The sequence below is a fragment of the Microcaecilia unicolor genome, chromosome 13 (assembly GCF_901765095.1).
Source record: "Microcaecilia unicolor chromosome 13, aMicUni1.1, whole genome shotgun sequence".
NCBI classification, from domain to species: Eukaryota; Metazoa; Chordata; class Amphibia; order Gymnophiona; family Siphonopidae; genus Microcaecilia; species Microcaecilia unicolor.
In genome coordinates this window covers 38,860,223-38,886,815 of record NC_044043.1, presented here as the reverse complement: position 1 = coordinate 38,886,815, position 26,593 = coordinate 38,860,223, and the positions used below count along the sequence as shown (strand labels likewise).

The window sequence follows — 26,593 nt, the reverse complement described above, 5'->3', positions numbered from 1 at the left end:
CGCTCTATAAGGCAGCTATTGCCTACTTCCGTTATCTCAGCCCGCGGGGCCCCGGCCAGAGTCTGAGAACCTCCAGTCAGTCTCAGACCGCCAAGCGTCAACCCCCCCACTCAACGCGACCCAGAGGAGGAGCAGCAGGCACTAGTCCCGCCTGCCCCATACCGCAGCGCAGCCGCCACCACACGTCATTGTTAGGGTAGGGACCACCCAGGCTGCCCACGCAGCACACACACACACAGGAGAAGCAGCGAATCGCGAGGCTACAAGCGAGCAGAGCTGTGGAGGAAAACCATTTGCGCTGCAGCCTGAGCCTTTAGTTCTCCCTGTCAGTGCTCCACCAGCCACGGCGCTGAACAAACCTGGTGGCGGTGGCGCGTGCAGAGCCGGGCCCAGAAAATTTTGTCCCCCCTGCCCCCCCCCCCCCCCCCCCTCAGCAGCCCTGCCCTTTGTACCATTCTCCAGAGAGGCTGTTCTCCGGTCTTGGACAAAGCCCACCTGTGGGTCCACTATCAGAACAACGGTTAACAAAAATCTTTGCCAATAGCTTTGCTTCATAATTTAACAGAGAAATTAGACGATAAGATTCAGGTAAAGAGAGATCCTTACCCTGTTTTGGGAGCACTACAATTTGAGCCAGTGAAAGCAAATCTGGCACACATTTCTCTGATATGATAACACTAAGCATCTCTTTTAGCAGTGTCACCACATAGTCTTGTAGCAATTTGTAAAACTCATGCCAAAGCCCATCAGGACCTGGAGCTTTATGTGTAGGGCTTTGATGAATCACCAGCTTAATTTCATCCTCTGAGATGGTTTTTGTAAAAGTTGCAGAGACGAAGAGAGGGGAGATCTAAACTTGCTAAATAAGTATCACGATCAAAGCCCTGACTATCTGCCGAGATATAGAGTGCCTTAAAATAAAATCCCTAAAAATAGCTACAATCTCTTTATCCGCTGTAACCAAGTCTCCCAAAGGACTCTTAAGAGCTGTACTTGTCTATTCCCCCCCATCTCGTACCCAATTTAGCCATAAGTGCCCCCTCTTTATTACCATAACAATACAATATAATTTGTATCCGTAATATAACTGGGACTTAACCTGACACCAATGAAGCAAAGCGTTTAACCAAGATTGAGAACTAATCAATTGCTCTTTATGGGTTGAAGTAGGTGCTACTTCACAGATTTTGCACTGGTGACAAATTAAGCATTCAATCCACACAATTTCACAATCCCTAGCCTTTCGTTTATCAGCGGTGTAGGCTGATTTTCCCCCTTAACACCGCTTTTGTAGAGTCCCAAAATAAAATAGGAGTTGATCGGCGTTGAGAGTTCAAAAGCTCATAATCTTTCCATTCTGCAATCAGAAAATCCTGAAATTTAATATCACTGTGGAGGTCAAAAGGGAATTCCCAAAGAAGTCGTCCCCTGTCCCTATTAAAAACCTCAAATTCAAGCCTCACCAGGGCATGATCTGAGATCTGAAATTCATCTATGGCTGCAGAACGAATTACTGAGAACAGGGAAGTCAAAAGGTAGTCAATTCTCGATTTAGTGTGCCCAAGATCAATGGGTATAATTCCTATCCTAGGGGTGTAACATTCTCCAAAAGTCAAGAAGATCAAGAGCTGCGAACAACAATCATATGCCCTTCGTGAAATATATGCTATCCTGGGGCAATAGGAAAGATTTGGTCAGTGAAGATCGTGAACAAATTGAAGTCCCCGCCCATAATAATCAGAAAGTCTCCTAGTGTGGATATCTTTCAAATAATAGTAAAAAAAAGTTTTTACTGTAGATATTGGGAACATAACATAAGAACATAAGAATAGCAATACCAAGTCAGACCAATGGTCCAATCAGCCCAGTATCCTGCTTCCAACAGTGGCTAATCCAGGCCACAAGTACCTGGCAGAAACCCAATTAGTAGAAACATTCCGTGCTACTAAACTTACATATGATTAGTTGTTGCTGATCTATTCCAAATGAGATAGCACGTAGCATCCATCTGTTCCAATCACAGTTTTATGGACTACCACCATCAGGTACTTATGAAATAAAACTATACATTTAGCTTTCCTATTTTGAGTCAGGGACTCATCTAGGTTCTTATCTAAAGAACCTACCCACTACCACTTAAGCTTGGTGTGTTCTAACTCATCAAGATAGGTCTCCCGTAATAGCGCGATTGACACTCTCCTTCTGTTAAGGGCTTGCAAAATTTTAATACAGTTGACAGAGGAGTTAATGCCTCCTACATTACATGACACAACATTAAACAGTTATGCAACCCTGTCTGTTAGGCCAATCCAGTTGGAATGTTAAGCTAAAGGGGAGACGCCCTAGCCCTCCATCCCCCTTCCACAAAATCCATTCTAAAGCATGCTCCAGATGGGATATTGTAACATGCAAATTAGTTAGCCTTGAAAGTATAACGTATTGAACTTGGGTTTTTAGATGTAATATCCAGCTCCTATCCCCTCCCCAACCTTTCCCCCATCCACCCTTCTCAATCCCAGTTACTCAAAAGCAAATTATCAGCCACATTTCCCATATATACCATTAAATAAAACAAGAGCCTGAGATAGGATATCTAGAAAAAGCCTCCCTGACCTTCCATCTCCCATATCCCAAGCCAAAGTAGACTACTGGCCCCATCCTCTAATAAACCCAAAATAAAACCCCTTCCTACGTTTCCTGCAAAACCCTGAGACCAGTCCAGTGACCCCAGTCCATTCCCCTGAACCCCACCCCACCTTTATAACAAGCAGTAGAAACCAGATTTTAACTTTAAAATAACCCCCTCCCCTTTCGAAGGAACAACCACAAAGGGATCTATAAGAAATACCACTTCTCAAATCTATATAGTTTCCAGCTCTTCCTTTTGCCTCCATTCATGGGAGTATCTCCTCCCCTCTGTTCATGCCTTTATTCAATCTCCCATTTCCAACTTTCTTCCCCTGCCATTCAGCATCATCCCTTTCTCTCTCTCTTCCCCAGCCATCCAGCATTGCTCCTCTTTCTACATCATTCACCATCGACCCATCTGTCTCTTTCTCCTCACCATCCAGCATCACCCCTCTGTCTGTCTCTACCCCCACCATCCAGTATCACCCATCTCTTCCCTCTCACACATCATCACCATCCAGCATTGCCCTGTTTATCAGTCCCACCCCACAATCATCTAGCATCACTCTGTCTCTCTTCCCACCACTGTTACCATAAAAACAAAACCATCATCCCTCATTGCCCCATTTCTCTCTCACCTACCCCCAATCATCTAGTATTACATTGTCTCCCCCCCTATTCTGCATTGTTTTGTCTGTCCCCACCCCCCATATTCTGCATCGCCACGTCTCTTCCCAATCATATTATGCATTACTCTGTCTTTCCCCAAGAGCAGCCTAGTGGTTAGAGCACTCGTCTTGACATCCAGAGGTGGCCAGTTCAAATCCCACTGCTGCTCCTTGTAATCTTGGGAAAGTCACTTAACCATCTATTGCCTCAAGTACAAAATTAGATTGTGAGCCCTCCAGGGACACAAAAATACCCAGTGTACCTGAATGCAACTCACCTTGAGCTACTACTGAAAAAGGTGTGAGCAAAATCCAAATAAATAATAATACTGCCCTACTTCCTTCCCCCCCTCCATGGTCGGCACTGCTCCATCTCTCCGCACCTCCATATCCTACATTGGCCTATCTTTTCCCTTCCTCATAGTCTGCACTGCTCTGTCTCTCCTCACCCCGCATTATCGTACATTACTCTATCTCTTCCCGCCTCTCCCGTATTCTACATTGCCACAGCTTGTCTCCCTGTCCTCGTCCTACTGACTCATTCATTTTAGGTGGTCTTAAGCTCCTACACCAGTCTGTTGCTCCTGTTTTCACCACGGCTGTGGCAGCAGCAGCAAGCAAAAGGCAGGCGCAGCGACGTTCCCCTCTGTGTGCTGCCGGTGGCTCTGCCGGACCAATAAACAGGAAGTTACATTAAGCCCCGATGTAAATTCCTGTTTCTAGGTCCGGCAGAGCCAGCGGCAGCATGCAGAGGGAAACATCTTTATGCCTGCCTTCTGCTTGCAGTTGCCTGCCACAGCTGCGGTGAAGACAGAAGCTGCAGACCAGCAGACCATCTAAAACAAGTGGGCCAGCGGGAAGGGGAGAAAACGGAAACAGATGGAGCAAAGCTAGATATGGGGGAGGGGGGAGACAAAGTAATGTGTTAACTGTGTTAAAATTGTTTATGCAATTTAAACATTTAACGCGTTAATCACGATATTAATGTAAATGTGCAGCCCTAATCAAAACATAACTAAAACACAAATCGGGTACAAAAATCTGAGTCCAATTCCACGACACAAGTCCTGAGGGGAAGGCAAAAGAGCAGATTATTCTACAGCTTGCTCAAAGAAACATCATGGCCATAGGTTGGACATCTTGCAACAAACAAGTACAAAATTTGTTTTCAACAAACTGAGAGCCACATAATATAAAGGCAAGCCTATTAAAAGTACAAAAAAATTAACATTATATTTCTAGTGATATGATCTCCAACTATCAACACTGAGGATTTATTATTCAGATGGTTTATTTCTAGTATTCCATCTCTATTTCTCTGTGCAGTATCTACTACAGGGGAAAATGTTATGTGAACCAGGAATGGGTGGTTTCCTCTGCCTGTCTCCTCCTTGTTTTGCTGTTCTCTTAAATTGCCTGCACTGTAGCCTGCTCATAACAGGCCATTTAGAACCAATATTTTACAAACAATTAAATGGATTTGGCATTGCAAAACTATTGATACCTACATAACATAGCAGAAAGCCAAAAATATACTGATGCTTTATATCAAAGATGAAAAGCAAATTGAAATAATTAAGCACCTCCTTGGTTTCTTGCTGCTGATGACAGAAATCACCTGTTTCTGTAGGTTGGGCATACATCTCGTGCCTAAAGACAGACTTCCATAAAACGGAACCAAGAACAGCTGTTACCTTTGCTGGGGGCAGCTCTGTTGCAGCATTTAGCTCTGTAAAAATAAAAACCAGAAGGATTTATATCTATTCTCTAACATTTTGAACTGTTTTACAAAATTAGTGTACCATCTCAGCCCTTTTCAGAAGTTGTGTACCACAGTACCCAAAGCAGAACAAAAAAAAACGTCCCAAAAATTTTTTAAAAAGGCTATGGAAGAAAATATTTAACTTGGATCTTTACCAAGTCATATGATTACTGCTGCATAGGCTCCTATAGGGAAAAGCGCCTCCAAAATCCTGCCATAAAAAATTACTATGAGCCCAAAAGCATTTCCCAAAAGATTTCTTCTTCACTTAATATTCACTTTTATAGTACTAATGGACATACGCAGCACAGTACAATGGTGTTAAATTTGCAGGTACAATATGAAATGCTCAATAGTTTTGCTTTGTTAATCTTTATTTTCATGTATTCAGATGATATAGATAGAGAGAGAGAGAAGTTTATTTTTTATTATTATTAGCACTTGATATACCGCAAGTGATCCTTGAGGTAAATAAGCGGTTTAGAATTTCTATTGCAGGTACTTTGCAATCCCACTATTTTATCCAATATGTTTCCCTATGAGGCTTAAAAATCAGATTTTATGTGAGAGGCCTAATGGGAAAGTGGGCTGCAAAAAATTTTGATTAATGATGTACCCTGACTACTGATGCATGCAAGACAAGTAAAAAGGAAGACGCTAAAGTTTTTCAGTCAGTTTGTAACTAAAATCTCGCAGTGCTTCCTACATATACAGCTGTGTAAATCTAAGGGTGCAAGTTATCAGGCGAGACTTACCACATGTAGATTTCAATGCCATGGTCCTGGAGGCAAGACGTCCCATCAGCCTGGCCACCAGTAACTGTAAATCAACACCCCAAGAAAGGGGGATGTCTGGGAGGCCATATGCTGTGACAGAGAATTTATACCCCCACTCATTGTAGCTGTTATCCGAGTGGAAGAGAAACTGAAGTCGTGGGCCACCTTTAAAGGTCACTTTCTGCAGGACAAGATTAAACAAACTTTAAACAGAGCACAGCACATGGAGAGAGACTTAAGTCTACATATAGGGGTGAACTTCCTATTAAACAAAGCAGGCAACTGTCTGGGAATGACTAGCTGCCACTGGATTCTACTTTGTCATTAAAGGCAGCTCTGGCCACTGTTCTTGTGAACTTCATCATTTTAACAGGATCACAGAGCAATGCACTGCTGAGGAAGGACTCCCTTCAAACTGGTCTCAACCTGCAAGGTTAAAGGGAGGCCCCTACTGGTACAAAACATGAGGTGGGGGCTCAGTTGTCCTTGCCTAGGGTTAAATCTATTGCTTCAAACATATCTTTTGCGCACTATGTAAGTGCTTTGCTGTTTAACTTATGCTTTTACTACCTTAGGGAATAATACAATTCTGTGATATCAGGTGTCTACCTACATCGTGCAGAAGAACCTGAAAATCTTACGTATAGACTTGCATTTACCTGCTGTTGCTCAACCAGACCACGAAAACTATATAACTTTGACATTTAATGGATTTTCAGATGTCAGGCCCTCCCCTCTCAAATAAGAAAGTTTAGAACACTTCAAAGTGACCCAGGTTATGCTGGTCCAGTGGCAAGTGCCATATACTGCTATGTAGAGAACCAAGATTTGATTCCAAAGCCTGCTCCTTGCTCCATGGGTGGGCTGAGGATGTGACAGAGGTAGTGTTCACAGCCTCTTACTGGTGGGAGTGGGGAGGGGGTGAGGAAGAAGAGGCAGAGAAAATGTATATCTACCACAGTTCAACAGTGACATCTAGTGAACAGATTTAGGCCATTATTTTATGTTCCCCTGCCAGCAGATGGAGCCACAGAGAAAATATGTCTAAGCCATCTAGTGCCTAGACTTGGGCCATTATTTTAGGAACATATCTGTGTGTTAACAGCAGCATTTACGTACGTAAACTGCATACACAAAAGTATCACTTTCAGAAAGCTGCTGTTTATATGTGGAGATCTATACCACACAGATTTCAGGGGGACATGCCTTCGGTGGCACAAAAATCTACACATGTGGCTCCATCTGATGGCAGAGGCACATAATCATCCAACTGGACTTGTCAAGCATGGGTGATAGGGAAAAAAGTTTCCAGATTACGTTTTACATCAGCTCAAGACACACGTAGAGGGTGCATTTTCGAAAGGATGTCCAAGTCAAAATTGAGATGTCCTGCTCATAATGTCCAAAAAAAGAAAAAAAAAACCCATCCACCTCACAGTCATTTTTGAACAGGAAATACGTTGGGGTTTCCTGTTTGAAAATATGTGAGAACATTCAAAATGAACACATTTCACAAACTGAAATGTCCAAATAATGAATACCAAAACTCCAAGGACAGGGGCAAGGATGTCTGACTGGCAGCATTTTTTTTTTAATTTATAAGAAGTCTTTATTAACAGTAAAGGCAGGAAACGAGACAGAATACATTATGCTGCAAACATCACTATAGCTTGCCCATTAGAAACAGTCCAATAAACGAATAATCCCTCCGACCCGTACATAAGAAAGTAAGCAAATACAACTTCAAAACTTCCAGGTATTTATAATAGTGAAAATGTAACTTCCCCCTCCCCCAGCATACCAATGAAACCAGCCAAATGTCTATCCAAAGGAGGGATACCACAGCCCAGTCAAAACAATGATTACACAGAACAGTACAAAATAAAGGGCTCCAAAATAGAGTCCCAAACATGCCTCCGATGTCTACGCTCTGCCAAGAGATGTTCCGTCTCACAAATATACCATAATTTATTAAGCCACTTCGTTATTGGGGGAACAGATCGTTGCTTCCAATGAGCTGCGACCACCACCCGGGCTGCACTCATAGCATGTCAGACCAGTGTGGCTTGAGAAAGAGTTAAGCCCAGTACCTTTTTGAGCAGCATTTTAACAGAAATGGCCACACAGACATCCTTACAGAGCAAAGGGTCAGCCTAGTGGTCAGTGCAGTGGACTGTAAAGCCAGGGCACCCAGGTTCATATCCCCCTATACCTCTTATTTTAAATGCTGAGCCTCCAGGAACAAAGAAATACCTATTGTACACCACCTCAATAGCCTGAAGGGTTCTAGGTGTCATAAATATTTAGATACAGTAGGTATGTCTCTCTTTCTGGAGGGCTCACAATGTAAGGAAAAAAAAAACAAGAAGAGCTGAAGTGGGATACGAACTTGGGTTCCTGGTTTACAGTCAACTGCACTGACCACAAGGTTACTCCTCAGACCTGCTTTCTGCTTTGCTCAGAATTCCCATAATACCTGATGCTATGATAGGGCCTGGTATTCCTTTCCAGTTTCACTTTCAGGGAAGGAGGAGGAGGACAGCAACCACTGGAGGATTTATGAGGGGTCATCTGCTCAACCAGGGCACTTTTTTGTACCCTGAACGTGACTAAAACTGGTCTGAATAAAAAGGTCCTTTTTTGTCTTGGACATTTCTTCCTGTTCGATTATTGCTGTTGGATGTCCTAATTTTGGGCCTCCCTAGTCCCACCCAAAACATGTCTACAACACGCCCCCTTGCTATTTGGGAAAAACTGAAGAAGGTCGTCCAAAACTGCAATTTGAACATTTTGGGAAGATGGACTTTTTTTTTTTTTTTTGCCATTTTGACATGTCCACATGCTTTGAAAATGAGCCCCATAGGTTTGCAAAGTACTTGTTTTAGCCAGGCTATACATAAGGGATTATCGGAGTCATTCCCCTTAATCAATCCTACATAGTTTATTTCCACTTCCAAAATGAAACAAATCATGGCCTCACTACTTAGTTGGCAGTACTTGCATGAGTAATCTTGTAAAATGGAGCAGTTATACATGAAAGTGGTGCCAGTTCTACGTATAAGCACCAACACCTCTATGTGGAAGCTGCCAGGTCCATATCATTCATGTTTTCAAAGGTCACACTCCTTTGCATGCCCCCTTCGCAGACCTCTACTTGGGGCCCTGTCAAGCTAGGCATTTGTTTAATTTGTTTAATTACACGTCGAGTGAAAAAATATTTTCTCAGATTCGTTTTAAATGTAATAGTTTGTAGCTTCATTGCATGGCCCCTTAGACCTAGTATTTTTGGAAAGAGTAAAAAAGCAATTTACACCTACCTGTTCCACTCCACTCATTATTTTATAGATCTCTTATCGTATCTCCCCTCAGCCATCTTTTCTCCAAGCTGAAGAGTCCAAGCCATTTCAGTCTTTACTCATAGGGAAGTCGTCCCATCCCCTTTATCATTTTCGTCACCCTTCTCTGTACCTTTTCTAATTCCACTACATCTTTTTTGAGATGTGGTGACCAGAACTGCACACAGTATTCAAGGTGCGGTCACACCATGGAGCGATACAAAGGCATTATAACATCATTGTTTTTATTTTCCATTCCTTTCCTAATAATACCTAACATTCTATTTGCTTTCTTTGCTGCCACAGCACACTGAGCAGAGGGTTTCAAAGTACCGTCAACGATGACTCCTAGATCCTTTTCCTGGTCGGTGACTCCTAACGTGGAACCTTGCATCACGTAGCTATAGTCTTGGTTCCTCTTTCCCAGATGCATCACTTTGCACTTGCTCACATTAAACATCATCTGCCATTTGGATGCCCAGTCTCATAAGGTCGTCTTGCAATTTTTCACAATCCTCTTGCGATTTAACAACTTTGAATAACTTTGAGTCGTCAGCAAATTTAATTACCTCACTAGTTATTCCCATATCTAGATCATTTATAAATATGTTAAAAAGCAGCAGTCCCAACACAGACCCCTGTGGAACCCCACTACTTACATTTCTCCATTGAGGATACTGACCATTTAACCCCACTCTCTGTTTCCTATTCTTTAACCAGTTTTTAAGCCATAATAAAACACTAACTCCTATCCCATTACTTTCCAATTTCCTCTGGAGTGGTGGTGGTGGTGTTGAGAGGGGGAGCAGGGAGGGTTCCTGGGTCTGAGTCCTTCAGGTTCATGGGTCCCAGGCTAGACCAGAACTTCACATTTCTTTAATTCAACGGTCTGAGGCTTGACCAAGACTGCCACATCTAACTTCTGAAGTTAACTAATTGATTTTAACTCATCCTCACACCTCTTACGTTTTTGCACACTGGATTTTTATTAGCATGTTTATCTTAAACTCCTGATATTTTTTAATATACGTGTTTAAAAAAATGTAACACATGATAAAATGTGAGCAAAATATGTTTGCCAACATTTATCACATTGGCCTTAAAAGCAAAATAATTTTTAGTGAATCAAAATAATTAGTCAAAAATATCTAAAAGAAGAACCATTATATACAGTCTTGAAAGCTTACGTACATAATTTCTAGATCACTATTATATTGATTGAACACAAGGTAACTTGACTTACAGAGATACCAGATACTCTCCAGATTTAATATGGCTACTGCTACATCATTTCTCACCTTTGGCCATTTCTCAGTGCCAACTTTTGTGTCGTAGCGAACTTTCACTCCTCTTGTATCCATGAACTCCAGATAATCAAACCTGCAGAGGTTACATAATCTTTGCTTAAACAAGCAGATGGGTAAGATGAACAGGGAAATGTAAAACACTTTCTTCCCTGGTATAACAACCTACAAATTAATCATGAAATGGTTCTTATAATTACCACATAAATATCATCAGACACTGATCATGGATTGTTGCTGCTGCTATAATGTTCAATACATCTTTACTTTATTTGTTAAAATTACCTCTTTTCCGTTTTGCATTCATCATCAAATTCCACCTCAAAATAAGATGCCCCCATACAGAAGAAAACAGACATTTCATGGCAATTGTTTTCATAGTTATGAGAAGATTCCATGGTCCACGTGCAGAGTACTATGGGCTGCTCAACTTGATTCCAATTTTCAGCATCAACCTATGTAAATTAGATTAAGAGATTTGCTTTAAAGAAATACAGTGATACTGTGCTTTGAATTGCAAAAACAGAACAGGCCTTACTTTGTCATTTAAGTTCTAATTTTGCATAGGTAGTCTAGACAGGAAGATTGTTGTCCATATTTCAAAACTGTGAATGTTCAGAGTATTTTTCAAAAGGCTCATTAACTGTGTTCCCTCTAAGCATGTGCGCCCAGGTCAGAAAGGGTGCGCAAATGCCTAGCAACTGCATACACAAAATGTTTGCTGTTTTTTTTTAACCTGTGAACATAGGCTGTATCATACATATTGAAGCTGAAAACTTGTGAACAAAACATTTTTCATATGCTCATGGGCCAGCAAAAATTAGAGAGAACACTGCTCACTGAATGTGGAGTCTTTTGTAAAATACTTATAGGGCCATGGATATACACATTTAGCTGGCAACACATATAGAGGGTGCAGTGATTTTTCACAGAAATACATTTAAAAATAGAGAAGCATCACTCAGCACCTTAAACCTGTAAGCGGCTGATGGTGCAACCTACAATTGCAAATGCTACCACCTACATGTGTAAGTGCCACATTTTACAAAATTGGGCATCTACAGGGAGCCAATTAAAGAGCCAAGCTCCAAAATTCTAATTTTCAGGTTTTTGAGGTGGTTTAACACACCACATAAGTAACCACAGTTGTACGATCAGTCTTTCACACCCTAACTCCAAGTGAGCAGTTTATGTAAATGCCAAAGGGCAGAGATTTTAAAGTACGTACATAGTGCTGTTGCAAAACAGGAAATCGTAAAGGTCAGCCACAAAGGTGGAGGAACGTGAAAAACTACAAACAAAGACAGGTATCAGGGGAGTAGTGTAGCCAACAAGACACCTCCAAAGACACGAAGGAGATGAAAAATCTCAAACACAAGATTTATTCGCTATTAAAAAAGACTCGACACAGAATCGTGTTTTGGCAAAGTGCATGCTTCAGGAGGCACTTTTGGGTACTCTGGAATGTGCTTCAACTTTTTTTTTTTTTTTTTAAGACAATGAGGCATATTTTCAAAGCACTTAGCCTTCCAAAGTTCCATAGGTTTCTATGGAACTTTGAAAGGCTAAGTGCTTTGAAAATGAGCCCCATGCCATTTTATTGATTTGTGACAATCTGAAACTCAACTTGATATTTTTTTTTTGGGGGGGGGGGGGGGGGGGTTGAAATTTCAGACTCCTGAGTCAGGCACTTTGCCAAAACATGGTACAGTGTTGAGTCTATATTAATGAATAAACCTTGTGTTTGAGATTTCTCGTCTCCTTTGTGTCTTTGGAGGTGTCTTTGGAGGCTACACTACTCCCTGGTACCTGCAAAATAGGAAATGCAAGCATAATTTTTCAGACACACCCTGTTTGGTATGTTTAGACCTTTGCTTCAGATTCACTTCATACAAAAGGTTATCAATAGAAATCAAACAAAATAAAACATGGAAAAGAAAATAAGATGATACCTTTTTTATTGGACATAACTTAATACATTTCTTGATTAGCTTTCGAAGGTTGCCCTTCTTCGTCAGATCGGAAATAAGCAAATTGCTTATTTCCAATCTGACGAAGAAGGGCAACCTTCGAAAGCTAATCAAGAAATGTATTAAGTTATGTCCAATAAAAAAGGTATCATCTTATTTTCTTTTCCATGTTTTATTTTGTTTGATTTCTATTGATAACCTTAAGAGTGGACTAACACGGCTACCACACTCCTCTACTTCATACAAAAGAAACAGTTTTGATTCTTCATCCAGGAGTATTCAAATCACTTTAACTACTGTGACTGGACACGGAGATTGTTTTAACTTATTATATGTCTTGGTAAGGTAATTTTTGCTTATTAATGAGCTAGTGTGATTTTACTCTGTATACTGCAATTACAACTTTTTTAATGTGGTAAAGGAGGAAAAAACCTCAGAAGCTCAGCCTGTGTTTACAATATACCACAGTAGCTGGGCGAACCTCCTCACAGGTCTAAAAAACCTCCTATGTTAGTTTAACTTTTTTTGTAAATTTTATAAGTATTCTTCAAAGTTTTTTTTATTACGTTTTTCTCTTGCTGTTATTTGACAATGGAAAGGCACTTATCTGAAACCGTCGCTGCTGTCTCGGTGAGCTCAACAGAGCGCTTCCGTTTCACTCTAAGCTTCTTCGGGAGCTACACCTGCACTCATTTCTTTTGACTGAATTGATTTAAGCTAGCAGCCTGATAAGTTTACAATCATATAAGGTAATTTTTGGAAAAGGAGCTAATTTAGATTTGCTATGACTAAGGGTATGAAGATTTGTGCCATCCAGATTTCTTGGTTTCTTAAATTAATTTTTAGAATATTTCTATAATTGCTCTTTCACACTGTGAGAAGAGCAGTGAAACAAACTCCTACTTTTATGCAATGTATACTTTAGATATCAGAATGTAAAAAATGTATAAGGATGTGAAGACATTTGCAAGGTACTGTAACTTGCTTGCAGGTGGACCAACTGTGCTGCAACTGTGGGGAGACAGATTGACCATGGCCCTGGGATCTGCCCAGTTGAAAATAACTTTAGCCCAATAAGGGCAAACTCATTTTCAAACGGACAAATTCAGAAAGCATTCCAAATCTATGCTTATATATGGTCATGCAACAGACTGTCTCTAAAAGGTATGAATTTGCAAAGATCAATACTGCCTTTTCTGCAGCAAATCATGAAGCTGCTGTACAGAAATGCAGCCCCAAATAAATGGCTCACAAATATGCAAAGATGTCATATATGAATGTGTTTTGAAGGGCACAAGAATTAAAATGTTACCTTATTTGCACACTCTCCAGATTCAGTACACAAGTTCTTCAGCAGCTCTGTCAGCCTGCTAAAACTCTGTAACAAGGTGCAATGTGGGATGTCTAATATGCAGAAATCCAACATGAAGGTCATCTAGGGATAAAGGACCGAACATCACCTCAGACTTTATCTTGCAAATACACACACAGTATCACCGTTACATCTGGAATGTTATTTTTGGTCACGTCTGTTTACTCACCAGCTGCCGAGCTGCTATGGCAAAGACAGAGTTACTTAATTTCTCTATGATTTCTTTTCCGCTGTACTGACACAAAAGCGATTCGAAAGCTGTTCTGAAACTGGTGAGAAACTGCTCGATGTCTATCAGGAAAGAAATAAGTTCCATTAAAGGAAATTAGCACACAATATAAAGTAAATGTCTAATGCAAGGATATGTTATTGTACTTGCTTGATACATTTGTCTGTGGTACTCACATTTGACAAGAATTGACCTAGCAAGGCGCTGAGCTACAGGATCAGAACCCTTGAGCTGTAGGAAGCACCATGAAAGAAGACTGCCCTGTATAGCCCAGAATAAGGAGGAGAGGACGGAGCTGCACTCTCCTGGTGTAGCATCCGTCATCAGCATTTTACACTGCAAGAGGAGAGAAAAGAATTAATAGAAGATAACCTACTATAGTTTTATGATAATACCTACTCTACATGTGAACATTTCATGTTCTTTTATAGCAGCAACTTTTAACAACATTTATAGACTGCCTCCTTCAACCAGCTCAAGGCGATTTACAGACTTAGCTAAGATGACACATATCCATTTCATACACATGGATAGCCATATAATACATGTCTCAAATATTCATGAAACTTTTAAGTGTGCAGTTATCAACATGTTATTTTATTCATGCCATTTTAGCAAAGTCCCATTTTATCCAATGAGACCTAGTTACTAATAACTTGGGTTAACAGTAAAATAAAGCATCTTAACAGTGACCCACACTGATAACTTAAGTTAGTTCTAGGCTTGAGATAAACTTAGGAGCTTGAGATTTACCTGAATATGCATTTTTCTAGGTTTAGGAGCCCTGCATTGCAAATAAGCACTAAGCTCATAGTTTATACCTGCCTTCTGTAGCCACCCATTTTTTCAGATCCTAACTTTAGGCACTAAGCCCCAGTTGGTTTTCAAAGGAGTCAATTTAGTCAATTACCCACAGATCCCATATAGCGCGCCTAGAGATCCACGCTGAAATCCAAATGGATTCTATAACAATGTGTGTAACTTAAACTTAACAAGCTAATGAGTGCTGATAACAGCATTTAACAAGCAATAAGCATTAATTGCACTAATTAGAATTTATGCGCACAACTCGCTAAACATATTCTGTAACAAAGTGTGCCAAATTTCTAATACGCGCAATTATAGAATATGGCCCAATGTGCGTAAATCTACATGCCAGGATTTACGCCACATTTTCATTGATGTGAATGGATGCGAATAGTTTTAGGCGCCAAGATATCAACTAAGCATATTCTATAGTCAGCACCTAAATCTAGGTGCCGATTATAGAATACGCTTAGTCAGCACCAATTTCAGCACTGATTTTTTTAGGTGTCATATATAGAATCTCCCTCTTAACTCCCAAAGTTTAGGCTCATGAAAACTGGCCTAGAATGACAAACAATTCAAGCAGGTAGCAATGTCAATAACTAACACCAAAGCACAAACGACACATTAACTATCCTCTCATGTTTTTGTCAGAAGCTAGTGGAAAACCCCTACAATGAAGGTTTCTTCAAAAACAATACATTTATTACAAGACAGCTCATTGTGATGGATCATGTGAAGCAATTGTGACCCACAATGACAAGAATTCAGGGTCCCTGATGCCTTCACTGTATAATGAAAACGGGTCTGATAAATTATTATTAATACTTGTTCAAGGATGATCATTACTTTGTGTCTTTAGTGTCGAAGAACCAAATATTTTATAGTCCTAGCGTTCCAGAGAGAATATAAATATTAAATCAAACAGATTCACAGCATACCCACCTCTTGTGTTGATACCAGCAACAGTGCATCCATTACAGACAGTGCTTGACTAATGTCAAAATCTTCAGTAGTTTCCTTCTCTGGCAACATGAGCAGTCCACCTGGATCCTTTTCACTAGAAAGGAGAAGATTTTCATTTACGCTCTACCGGATGCCCAGCAATGAGCAGTCATACATTTACAATGATATATACAAGTAGTAAGGTAAACTGGCTTAGTAAGCAATTATCTTATAACAACAGGTCAAGAAACTTGCAGTAGACCATAAAGCACTTACATTTATCATGACCTAGTAAGCTTTATAATGCACATCCTTCAACTATCAGGGAGAAGACAACATACAAGAGCAAGTCACTTATATTTCACTATGAAAGTGGGCTATTAGTGTTCATCAAACCAGCATCTAACTTTAGGTGACATGTAGAGAATTACCCCCTTATAAGGGCAATTCTACAATTCACCATTAGCATGCATCATCCCGGCACCTAACTTTAGGCAGCCTGTCGAGAATTACCCCCTTATGAGGAAAAATTCTATAAACTAGGCTTTCACATTTATGTATAGAATGCAAGCATACACATGTGTATGTGCACGTATTGAGTCTGCTGTCTAAGCACTAGTCATGTATTTATCTTGTATAGCGTGTACTCGCAAGGGAGCATACACATGGGCAAGACATAGGCAGGGCTCCCACTTAGTGTATTCAGGCAAATACTGTAAAATACATGTGACTCTACTGCATTTAGGTGCCAGAACTTACACCAGTTCTAGGCTCATCAATTCCAGGTTATGCTAGTATTCTAAATTTTTCTTCACTCAACGTGTAATTAAACTCTGGAATTCGTTGCCAGAGAATATGGTAAAGGCGGTTAGCTTAGCAGAGTTTTAAAAAGGTTTGGACAGCTTCCTAAAGGAAAAGTCCATAGACCATTATTAAATTGGACTTGGGGAAAATCCACTATTTCTGGGATAAGCAGTATAAAATGTTTTGGACTTTTTATTTTTATTTTATTTTTTTTTTGTTATACTTGTACCCCGCACTTTCCCACTCATGGCAGGCTCAATGTGGCTTACATGGGGCAATGGAGGGTTAAGTGACTTGCCCAGAGTCACAAGGAGCTGCCTGTGCCTGAAATGGGAATTGAACTCAGTTCCTCAGGACCAAAGTCCACCACCCTAACCACTAGGCCACTCCTCCACTTGCCAGGTATTTGTGGCCTGGATTGGCCACTGTTGGAAACAGGATGCTGGGCTTGATGGACCTTAGGTCTGTCCCAGTATGGCAATACTTATGTACTTATAATGGAATCTAGGCACCTAGGTTCTGTTACAGAATACGTTTTTACCACCTACCCTTAGGGCGCCTATTCATAGAGTTGCTGTCTATGTTTTTAAAGTGCCTAATTCTGGGTGTGTAAAGCACTATTCTATATGCTCAGGGCCCATACAAAATTACCCACTTCATTTGAGATATCCCATAATGCACTGCTGAACAAATTACAAAACATATCTGCTGTAAAAACTGAACGTACCTAAAGTAAGTGCACAGAGATCGGAAAGTGAGGTAGACAGACTGTGGCTGGTCTTTGTTGGTGATGTTTTTCTGAAAAAATGAAAAAGGAGCATTGTTCAAACATTTCAAAGAAATATTATGGCTGTAGGATGAAATGGATCTGAAGTGAAAACATTACAAGACAAGTGTCAGAAGGCGACTTAGGCTGATTGACCATTTGTTGCATCAAAAGAGAAACCAAATGTGCCTACTTGTTCTGGTGATGGCAACAGGTTGTTTCTCTCCGAAATGACAGACTTTGAATTACCTAATGGGCAGCAACAAGTTCTAGAAAGCATCCTTATTGACTAAAATTCATGATAATAAAGCATAATTAAGAGACTCGTTGGATTTGCATGTAAAATACAGCCTTTTACTCTTGGTCACTGGCTCTAATCCAGTTCAAGGAAGTAAAGACCCAAACTTGTCATCTGAAAATCATTCAATGGCCTACGCAAAATGAGATCGGCAAGCTGAGCTTCACAAACACATTATTAAAAAACAAGTACTGTTAAAAACTTCACCACTTTGTGGGCAATGCTGTTAGAAAGATCAGTAAACAGAGAATGAAAACTAAGCCCCCTAAAACTCAAAGGTGTAGTCACAATGGCAGGATGTTTTAAAGAAATTAGCACTGTAGCTGCCAATTCTGAACATACAATGGAAAAGCTTTCATTAAGTGCTGTCAATTCAGTACAGCTGCTGAACATTTAACCCTCTGATTCTAGAAGTTAGGCGCTCAAATTTCTGACTAGCATGCCAATTTGCAGGCACAACTTATAGAGTAACCTAATAGATGAATTAGATTCCAACTAACAACCATAGAGAGTATGAAAGGGCAGAATGGATAGGCCATATGGTCTTTATCTGCTGTCATTTTCTCTGTTTTAAGTCCAAGAAGGTGTGTGTTTTATTCCTGCTTTTTTGTTTTGTTTTACTGAATGAATTAGATGCAGAAAACACAATGATGAAACAAATTACAATCCAACATATTTCATTCTAATTTTGTTCCAAAAGAATATCCAAATTCTATTTAACCCCACCCAACAATATCCTTGCAGAAATACTAAATTGGTAAGAGGCCTTTGTTCTTATAACCTCCTACTATATTAATAACCCCTTTTCCACCCTTCCTACTGCCCTCCACAAAGCCTATAGGTGGTCAGGTGGCTGTTCTCTTTGGGACTAAAGATCTCTCTCACTAAGTATCATACTCCTTGCTCTGGGAATCAGGTTGTGGATAAAAGTCTCCCAAAATCAGCCCCAGTAGCGTGCAAATGCAAGGGCACAAATTTACACCTGCTCCAAAGATGTACACAAACCCATGTCAAGTCATTTCACTGACTCCCTATCCATTTTTGCATACAGTTCAAACTCCTCTCATTGACTTACAAGTGCATTCACTCTGCAGCTCCTCAGTACCTCTCCACTCTTATCTCTCCCTACACTCCTGCCCGGGAACTCCGTTCACTGGGTAAATCTCTCTTATCTGCACCCTTCTCCTACACCGCTAACTCCAGAATCCGTTCCTTTTATCTTGCTGCACCATATGCCTGGAATAGACTTCCTGAGTCATGATGTCAAGGTCCATCTCTGGCTGTCTTCAAATCTAGGCTAAAAGCCCACCTTTTTGATGCTGCTTTTAACTCCTAACCCTTACTCACTTGTTCAGTACCCGTATTTTATCATTCCCACCTTAATTCCCTTATCTCTTATTTGTCCTGTTTGCCTGTCCTAATTAGATTGTAAGCTCTGTCGAGCAGGGACTGTCTCTTCATGTTCAAGTGTACAGCGCTGCGTATGTCTAATAGCGACATAGAAATGATAAGTAGTAGTAGTAGCTCCACCCCTACAGCTATAAATCCATGCCCTTGGGAATGCCTGCACGTGGGGAGAGTAAAAGTACATGCAATCCTTTGGTACAAACACTTTTTACGCACACAGTTTTATAAAAGGCTTATGGTCTGCAACAGAGAAAAGCATGCACACACTTTTAAAGTGAAAGCCTGCATGTGCTTTCGATTTGGAAATTATTCTAGGAAAATTGCACACACATGTATACCTTTTCTTGAGATAAATTAGGCAAACCTCACCCCAACCCCAACAAGAGGAACATCTAAGCACAAAAGGAGTCTAGGAAGGTCAGAAAGGAAACGTACATGCCTAGCAACTGCATGCACAAAAGTTTTGCTGGCTATCTTGTGAACACAGGCTATATCGCACACATCGCGTCAAGGCTGAAAACTTGGGCACAAAGGGGCCGATATTCAAAACCATGGGAGTTAGCAGGGCTAACTCCCGTGGTTGGCGCCGAGCATGGATATTCAATGTCGGGCCGTTTCCAGTGATTGGCATTAACTATCCAGTTTAGTTTTGGCTGGCTTCAACTTTACCGGCCAAAATATTCAGCGCTGGCTGGTTAAGTTGAAACTGGCCAAAGATAGGCCTATTTCGGTGGCTGAATTTGGCCACCAAAGTTAGCAGGCGATGTACTGAATATTAGTGTATAGCCGGTTATATCACACGATATAGCCAGTTATCCATTAAGTGCTGGAACACGAAAATTCAGCAAGAGATAACCAGCCATCTCCAGCTGAATATTCGAAGATAGCTGGTTAAGAGCTATTTAACCGACCAAGACCCATTTGGCCAGTTAAATAGTACTGAATATCGGGTGGAAAATGTTTTTCATAAGCATATGGGCCAACAAAAATGAGAAAGAACAATGTCTGAGACCCTATTCTATAAAGGCACATAGGTACCCAGGCTGCTTTAATAAAATAGGTACTCGTTATGAAATTGCCCTCATACAGGCTGCATGCAAGTAAACCTGATCTTTTATAGACCCGACTACCCATGTGAGGGAAATTTCTATGAGTTAACACATTGCTTTACCCCCTGTCACGGCTTTGAAGTTTATCCTTCATATAAAGTCAAATCAAAGGGCAGTGTGGCAACAATGCTGCTGTGCAACTAGATATCAAAGGAGAAAATGAGGATCTTAACTGGTTGGGAAAGAACTGTGCAGTGCTATGCAGTAGCATCTCACACTGCATGAAAATTCCTAGCCCAAGCGGAAAAGTGACCAGTGAAGTACTTGGTCAACTGGTTTAGTGCACATGGAAGTTTCCAATCTGTTGTTAGATCATTACCATCATTGAGAATAGCTGATTCTTTCTGGTATGCCGGTTTGGGAAAAAGATAGCGGCTCCATTCACTAAGGTGTGAATAACTTCTTCCTTGAGTCCATTGGCAGGCTCTGGGTCATTGCCAACATTATCCACAACTGCTCAGAAGACAAACATATTCCAATGAATATCAGAAGAGTAAAGTTTCAGCAAACTGTTCTGTCTTGTCATTAACAACTTTTTTTTAAGCTCTCATAGCTGTTTTCACAGCAAACACAACACATACTAAACATTTAAAGGCACTTGTGATCTGTAACATTACTTTGTCATGAGATGTTGACATTTTATTCAATATTGATCTAAGTTCAGCTCAAATTTTAAGCCTGTGTGGCTCAGAACCACGTATGTCATTTCAAAATCAGAGTTCTCTGCAGGATGCAACCGACTTTAATCCCAAAAAAAGACAGAGTACGTGAGCTCCTCAGACCATCTTCAGATTTATGTTCTAGCGTGTCTTTGTATTATTCTCAACTGTTTCTAATAAATAAAGAACATCTAGGGCCAGACTTTCAAAACTCATGGGGAGGCTGAATATCCATGAGCCAGTAAGCTTATTTTCAAAGGGAAACTGCCTGTGAGAGTTGTCTTGTCTGATACTTCACTGAAACCGCTTTGGCAGTCCACGAAGATTTCTTCCTAGTTTTGGGGTTATGTTTATACCCATTTCCAATACAAAATTTGATAAGGATATCTTCTTTTAATATCAGCATTACATCATAAGACTCCTGAGGCAGGCGCTTAGGTGCCGAAACACAGCTGCTGTGTCGAGTGCATTTGATGTTTTGTAATAAAGACTTTTAGCCATCTACACGTCTCCTTCGGTGTTTAAGAGCCACTCTCCCTACTCTCCTTGTGCTCTGACTGTTTTACGTAGGGAACCAGCACACCTCCACCTGTTGTGTAGCCTCCCCTTGCTCTGGCAGGAACTGAGGACCAGTGGCGTTCCTAGGGGGGGGCGGTCCGCCCCGGGTGCACGCCGCTGGGGGGGGGGTGCCTGTTACTTCCTGTTCCGGGGCAGAGGGAGCATGGAACCAACGATGGACAGGCGCACACGGCACCCCCCCAGCGGCGTGCACCCGGATGGGGGGGGGGGGGTCATGCTGCATCCGGGGGGGCGCTGCACCCGGGGGGGGGGGGGGGGGCGCATCAGCGATCCGCCCCGGGTGTCAACCCCCTAGGAACGCCACTGCTGAGGACATAGGTACTTGCAGATTCGACAGGTGCAAACTCCTGCCAGGAAATATATGCAGGGGAGTTTAAAACTTTCCATGTGTACTTTGTGGGGAGAGATCTGGAACTGTTCTGACCCACCCCTAACACCACACTGGTGGGAGGAAAGACAAATTTTGAAAAATGTTTCTTCCTTGAGTGAACACTTTTTTTATCTAAAGAAAATACTTTGAAAATTGCCACCCCATGCTCGTCTTTTCAGTCATATAATAGATGACAACAGAAAGACACCAACCAGCCCATCTATCCTTCCCAGTTATTCCAGTCCCCATTCCTAAGGTTATATTCTCAGCTGCAGGCCATAGAACTCTGACCCCTTAAAAGATATTGCTCTTTAGCTAAGTCTTTATTTTGTATCAACATGGCCTCTACAGCTCTGAATTACATTTGATAGTAGTGCATTAAAACATATCACCTTCACATAAATGTTGATAGAGTTCCTGGGCAGGCTCAGTCTGGTCTGAAGCTTTGTTCTGTGCAGTCTCCTGGTATTTCTGAGTCTGACTGTCCCCAGTCAGTGCAGAAAAGCAGCTCTGGAGGACCTGCAACAACAGTGTCTGAGCATAGACACACTCTTCTCTGGAACTATGGGCAAGCGGGGGGAGGCAAAAATCAGTGGAAAATGCCAGTTCTACATCTGACAAGCATGTAACAATAAACTTCCAAACTCAGCATTTTATCTAAGAATAGGCACTTTCACATCATCATAAGGGGTCAAGAATGTTCATCTGTCCATCTGCCTGGAGCAAAATCTTTCTCCACAAATTTACAGAGCAGGAACATTTTTAGAATAAAGGGGTGCATACTTTTAAGCTTAAAATATGGACCCACTTTAGGGGTCTTTTAGTCATTTATGTGCAAAGGTGGTCATATATGTACATAAATGACCTCTTAAAAATACCAGCTTGTACCAAAGTACACGCTTTCAAACGACGGTGTGTACTTTGCCAGTTGGAGTGCACAGGGATGGAATGAAGCATGCCACTACACATCTAGATTATACAATAATGTAATTTATGTGTGTACTTGACAAATACAGGTGCAGAACTTTGCACTGACTCTAGGGCTAATGTAAATGCCCATGCTGCCACATAGACACCTTAAATGGCACTTTGCTAGGCACCCCCCCCCCCCCCCCCCTTCTAAAGTTACTCTCATCAGGTTTGAAAATGGGCCACAATGGGGTTCCAGAGATATAAGCTCCTCAAAAAAATAACCCAAGGCATTTCAGTGGTAGTAGTTTCATTTTCTGCAGCATAGAAACACAGTGAAATGTAGCAATTTGGTAACTGCTCTTATCAAACTGTCTCTCTCCAGTTCCCTACACACACACAGGGATTAGAAATAAATTCCCTGTCCCTTATTGGTTACTTTTAGTGAGTCTGAGGTGTAATTCATTTTCTTTGCTGAGAATTCTACTCAAACCTACTGAATGAATCATACTGCTTTCTTAATGGTCGCTATGTACACTGCCATCTAATAGCTCTTGCCATGAACAGGGCTAGATTAAACCACAGGCAACCTAGGCACATAACTAGAGCATAAATCTTTATGAAAACCCTTTCACATGTGCTCAGGACTCAAGAGGCTAGGATTGTCAACTGCTTTCAGGATTCTTCAGATTTCTGCATTACTGTGAAGAAGCTAGAAGGATGGCTAATATGTCTCAATATTTTTTAGAATTTATCAGTTCTCCAATCTTCTCCCCACGTCAGTGAGCCTGGTATGCCTACTTTCAGTGTAACTAGCATGCCACAAGGCATAAAACTAATCTTGAAGAATGACAGTGAGTGTTGTGGCAGGAGTGTGCTGAGGAGGAGTAGGCATGGAAGAAGAAAGACGAGGGGAAGGGGGGACTGCTCAGGTGTGATCAGCATTAGGGAATACCCCAATGTTCCTTAATGAGAGAAACTGCCTCCTTAATCTTATCTCTGAATAGATTCCCCCCTTCTCCCCCCCCCCGGTAAGGCATGCCAACATGTCATATCTGAAATCAAATGTTCAAAGCTGTTTGACTCTGCAGGCCCAATACTAAGTGCAGAAGCTCTTGATGCAATTTCAAAATCATAGGTCACTCAAGACCACATATTTTCCACACTTTCCCCTTTGCCCACTAGTGAATGGAGTTGCATTGCTTTATGTGAGGGAAAGGGTCCACAAACTCCTCTGTCTTGTGCAACATTTTTCACATCTATTGGCTCATGATGAGCACAACATTCTGAAAAAACTTCCTCCCAAAAGTATCCAACACCTGGGCTTCCCTCTCCGAGAACACTGAGGAATGAGACTGGTAACTTCTGGGCCTTTTGAGAGTGGATTTGACCACAACAGAATGATGAGGAAACTGTTGCTTTTTTAACCTGGGAGCCTTCTGAACCCCATACATAAATTCAACCTTTTTCTTGATAGGATATACAAAGAGATGGGAGGGTCTCCCACATTCTCATCTGAACAATCTTTAAGGATTCTGTGAATGGTCACTGTCACAGACTCCTTGGGAGGACTGACAAACTGAAGGATAACTAAATGTTTTTGTCCTGTGTTCTCCTCATTCTCTAACTTAAATGGAATGGATTCGATAACTTCCTGAACAAAACCAGTAAAGGAGAGTTCTTGAAGTGGGAATTCATCTTTTCAAGGGGTGGAACTGGATCCGATGGCAAGTCAATCAAGGCTGCTTCTTCAGAAAGTAGGATCTTAGAAAGATTTCAGAAGCACTCTGAATATGCCCCTAAAAAAACTCCACTGGAGAAGTCCGAGCTTGCGCCTAGCTATACATCTGAATCTCAGAGGACAACAGACACCAGTAGGGGCGCTTATACACTGATACCCGCCTGTGCTACTCCCCCTCTCCCCCCAAATACACTGGAGAGTGGCACTGGTGCAGCAGATATCAAGCACGAGATACTCCAAGGTCTTGGAATCAATGAATTGACTCCAAGAAATGAATAAGTCAAGTACTGGGTAGAACACGCTCTACATTGACATCGACATTAACAATGTCAAAAGCCAAGCATCATGTCAAGCAAGGAAATGTTCCAAGTGCTCTTTGATCTTCTTACTGAGCATTTTCTCAAAAACAGCTGATGACCAAAAAATGCATGGGAATATTCTTCTCGCCACATCCTTCTGAGTCACTTGTGGAGAAATAGTGACCTGGTCTCAAGTCCTTGGAGACACTTGCGACTCTACCAGTATTGAAGAGAATGAGCAGTCCTCCGTGTGTGGGTCGCTTTATGAGTACCGGAGAATGCAGTGCCTCGATGCTCTATGTGCCATGCTCTGATGAATTACAATGCTGATGCTTCTTGACCTCTGCCCATCACTGTGAACCCTTGGTTTTGATGAAGAAGAGAACAAATCCTTCCTCTTCTTCAGGTGTAAATTGGTCAGTGGGTTTTATTGATGCAAGAGATTGAGAGAGAGCAATGTTTATTTCATAATTTGCTATAATTCTCTTCAACTTTACAATAGAGCGATTCAAAGAATATAACATGAACTCCTAATGCATACCCAGAGTCCAAAGCAGCCTTGATGGACTGGACTTAGAAGTATCAAATACCCTTTCAGGCTGTTCTTCATGGCCACCAAGCCTTCTTTGTCAGCTGGGAGCAGAGGAGCCATTGAAAGGGATCATGATTGGGCCCAAGGCAAAACAAGCACTAATTGCGGGTCTCTCTTCTGGATACTGTCCTGCCACACTGGCTATATCCTTAAAGCCACTAAGGGCTTAATCTGGACATGTTACCAAAAGATTTATCTGTAGGCCTGTGAAGAGGCCTGAATGAGCAAACGTGCAAAAAAAAAAAAAATTAACTAGGGCAGCTACCCAGATGAAAAATCAAAAGGCCTGCATGACAGTGATAAAGAAAAAAATAAATAAATAAAACGTTTTCACAAGCACAATAGGGATATGCCTTTATGCCTCTGCAAAAGAAAGAAAACTGAGGAAGGTCCTATATGACAGCAATGAGTGGGAATTTGTGCAGATGTGTGACAGGCTCTCTTAATAGTTACCAGATTTATGTAAACTAGGGAAGTTTCACCACACAGGCTCCGTCGGATGAGGTCACCCATCTGTGAGGACTTGTTATTTTTCTTGTCCTCAGAGAAATAGTAGTAAGTCAAAGGGGGGAGGAGGGTTAGCAAAGTAAATGGGGATCCATGTTAGGCACCCCAAAATGTACGTTCACCTAGAGCCAAATATAATAACCTAGCCCTGACAGTGATACAGTGGTGCACTGTGGTTAAACTGTAAAATCCATTCTTTCAAATCTGTTGTCAATGATAGCTAATGGTTTGATAAATTATCACATTTGGTTTCATTTTATTATTCTTTCTAAGACAACAGAATATTTAGGTACTGCACCATTCAAGCTGTCCCCTTTCCTCTCGCCTCCAAGTCACACATACACAGAGATAATACAGCTACACAGACAATAAAGCTACCACACACAAACACAGAGAGGTTGGAAAGAATTCCATGAGCCATGTTCTGCATGCTTTCCCCCTTGTTCTAGTAAACACCAAATTAAAAAAGCCATTAGTAGTGCAGTTTTAAATAAAAGGCAGAATCAAATGACTTGTGATATTTTCTCGCAACCATGTTTAATTACAATGAATTCAGCTTACTTGTGCTGCAATTTACTGTAAAAGTTCCAAAATAGAGGCAGGTCCAAGCCACTGAGGTCTAAGAAGGTTTTGTTTCCTAATCTGCTTTGCTTCTGCTGCTCCTAACAAAGGAAAAAAAAAAAAAAGGAAGATATAGGAGCCAAGAAAACAGACACAGGCCTACCACAATCAACATTGTGAAATAAGATTCTAACTT

At 41.2% G+C, this 26,593-nt stretch overlaps 1 protein-coding gene across 2 annotated transcripts in view; it reads right to left on the bottom strand.

The window, feature by feature from the left end:
• The window catches only part of ZZEF1 (zinc finger ZZ-type and EF-hand domain containing 1), a 168,770-nt gene that overhangs the window by 101,173 nt on the left and 41,004 nt on the right, over window positions 1–26,593 (bottom strand). For both annotated transcript variants that reach the window (XM_030185993.1, XM_030185994.1), the window contains exons 14-25: window positions 26,398–26,498; window positions 22,181–22,350; window positions 20,500–20,633; window positions 17,328–17,398; window positions 15,797–15,911; window positions 14,221–14,380; window positions 13,985–14,106; window positions 13,756–13,878; window positions 10,759–10,928; window positions 10,468–10,549; window positions 5,814–6,015; window positions 4,880–5,025 (exon numbers count right to left, since the gene is read on the bottom strand). In XM_030185993.1, coding sequence (XP_030041853.1) covers window positions 4,880–5,025; window positions 5,814–6,015; window positions 10,468–10,549; window positions 10,759–10,928; window positions 13,756–13,878; window positions 13,985–14,106; window positions 14,221–14,380; window positions 15,797–15,911; window positions 17,328–17,398; window positions 20,500–20,633; window positions 22,181–22,350; window positions 26,398–26,498 — 1,596 coding nt within the window. The remainder of the gene's footprint in view (window positions 1–4,879; window positions 5,026–5,813; window positions 6,016–10,467; window positions 10,550–10,758; window positions 10,929–13,755; window positions 13,879–13,984; window positions 14,107–14,220; window positions 14,381–15,796; window positions 15,912–17,327; window positions 17,399–20,499; window positions 20,634–22,180; window positions 22,351–26,397; window positions 26,499–26,593) is intronic.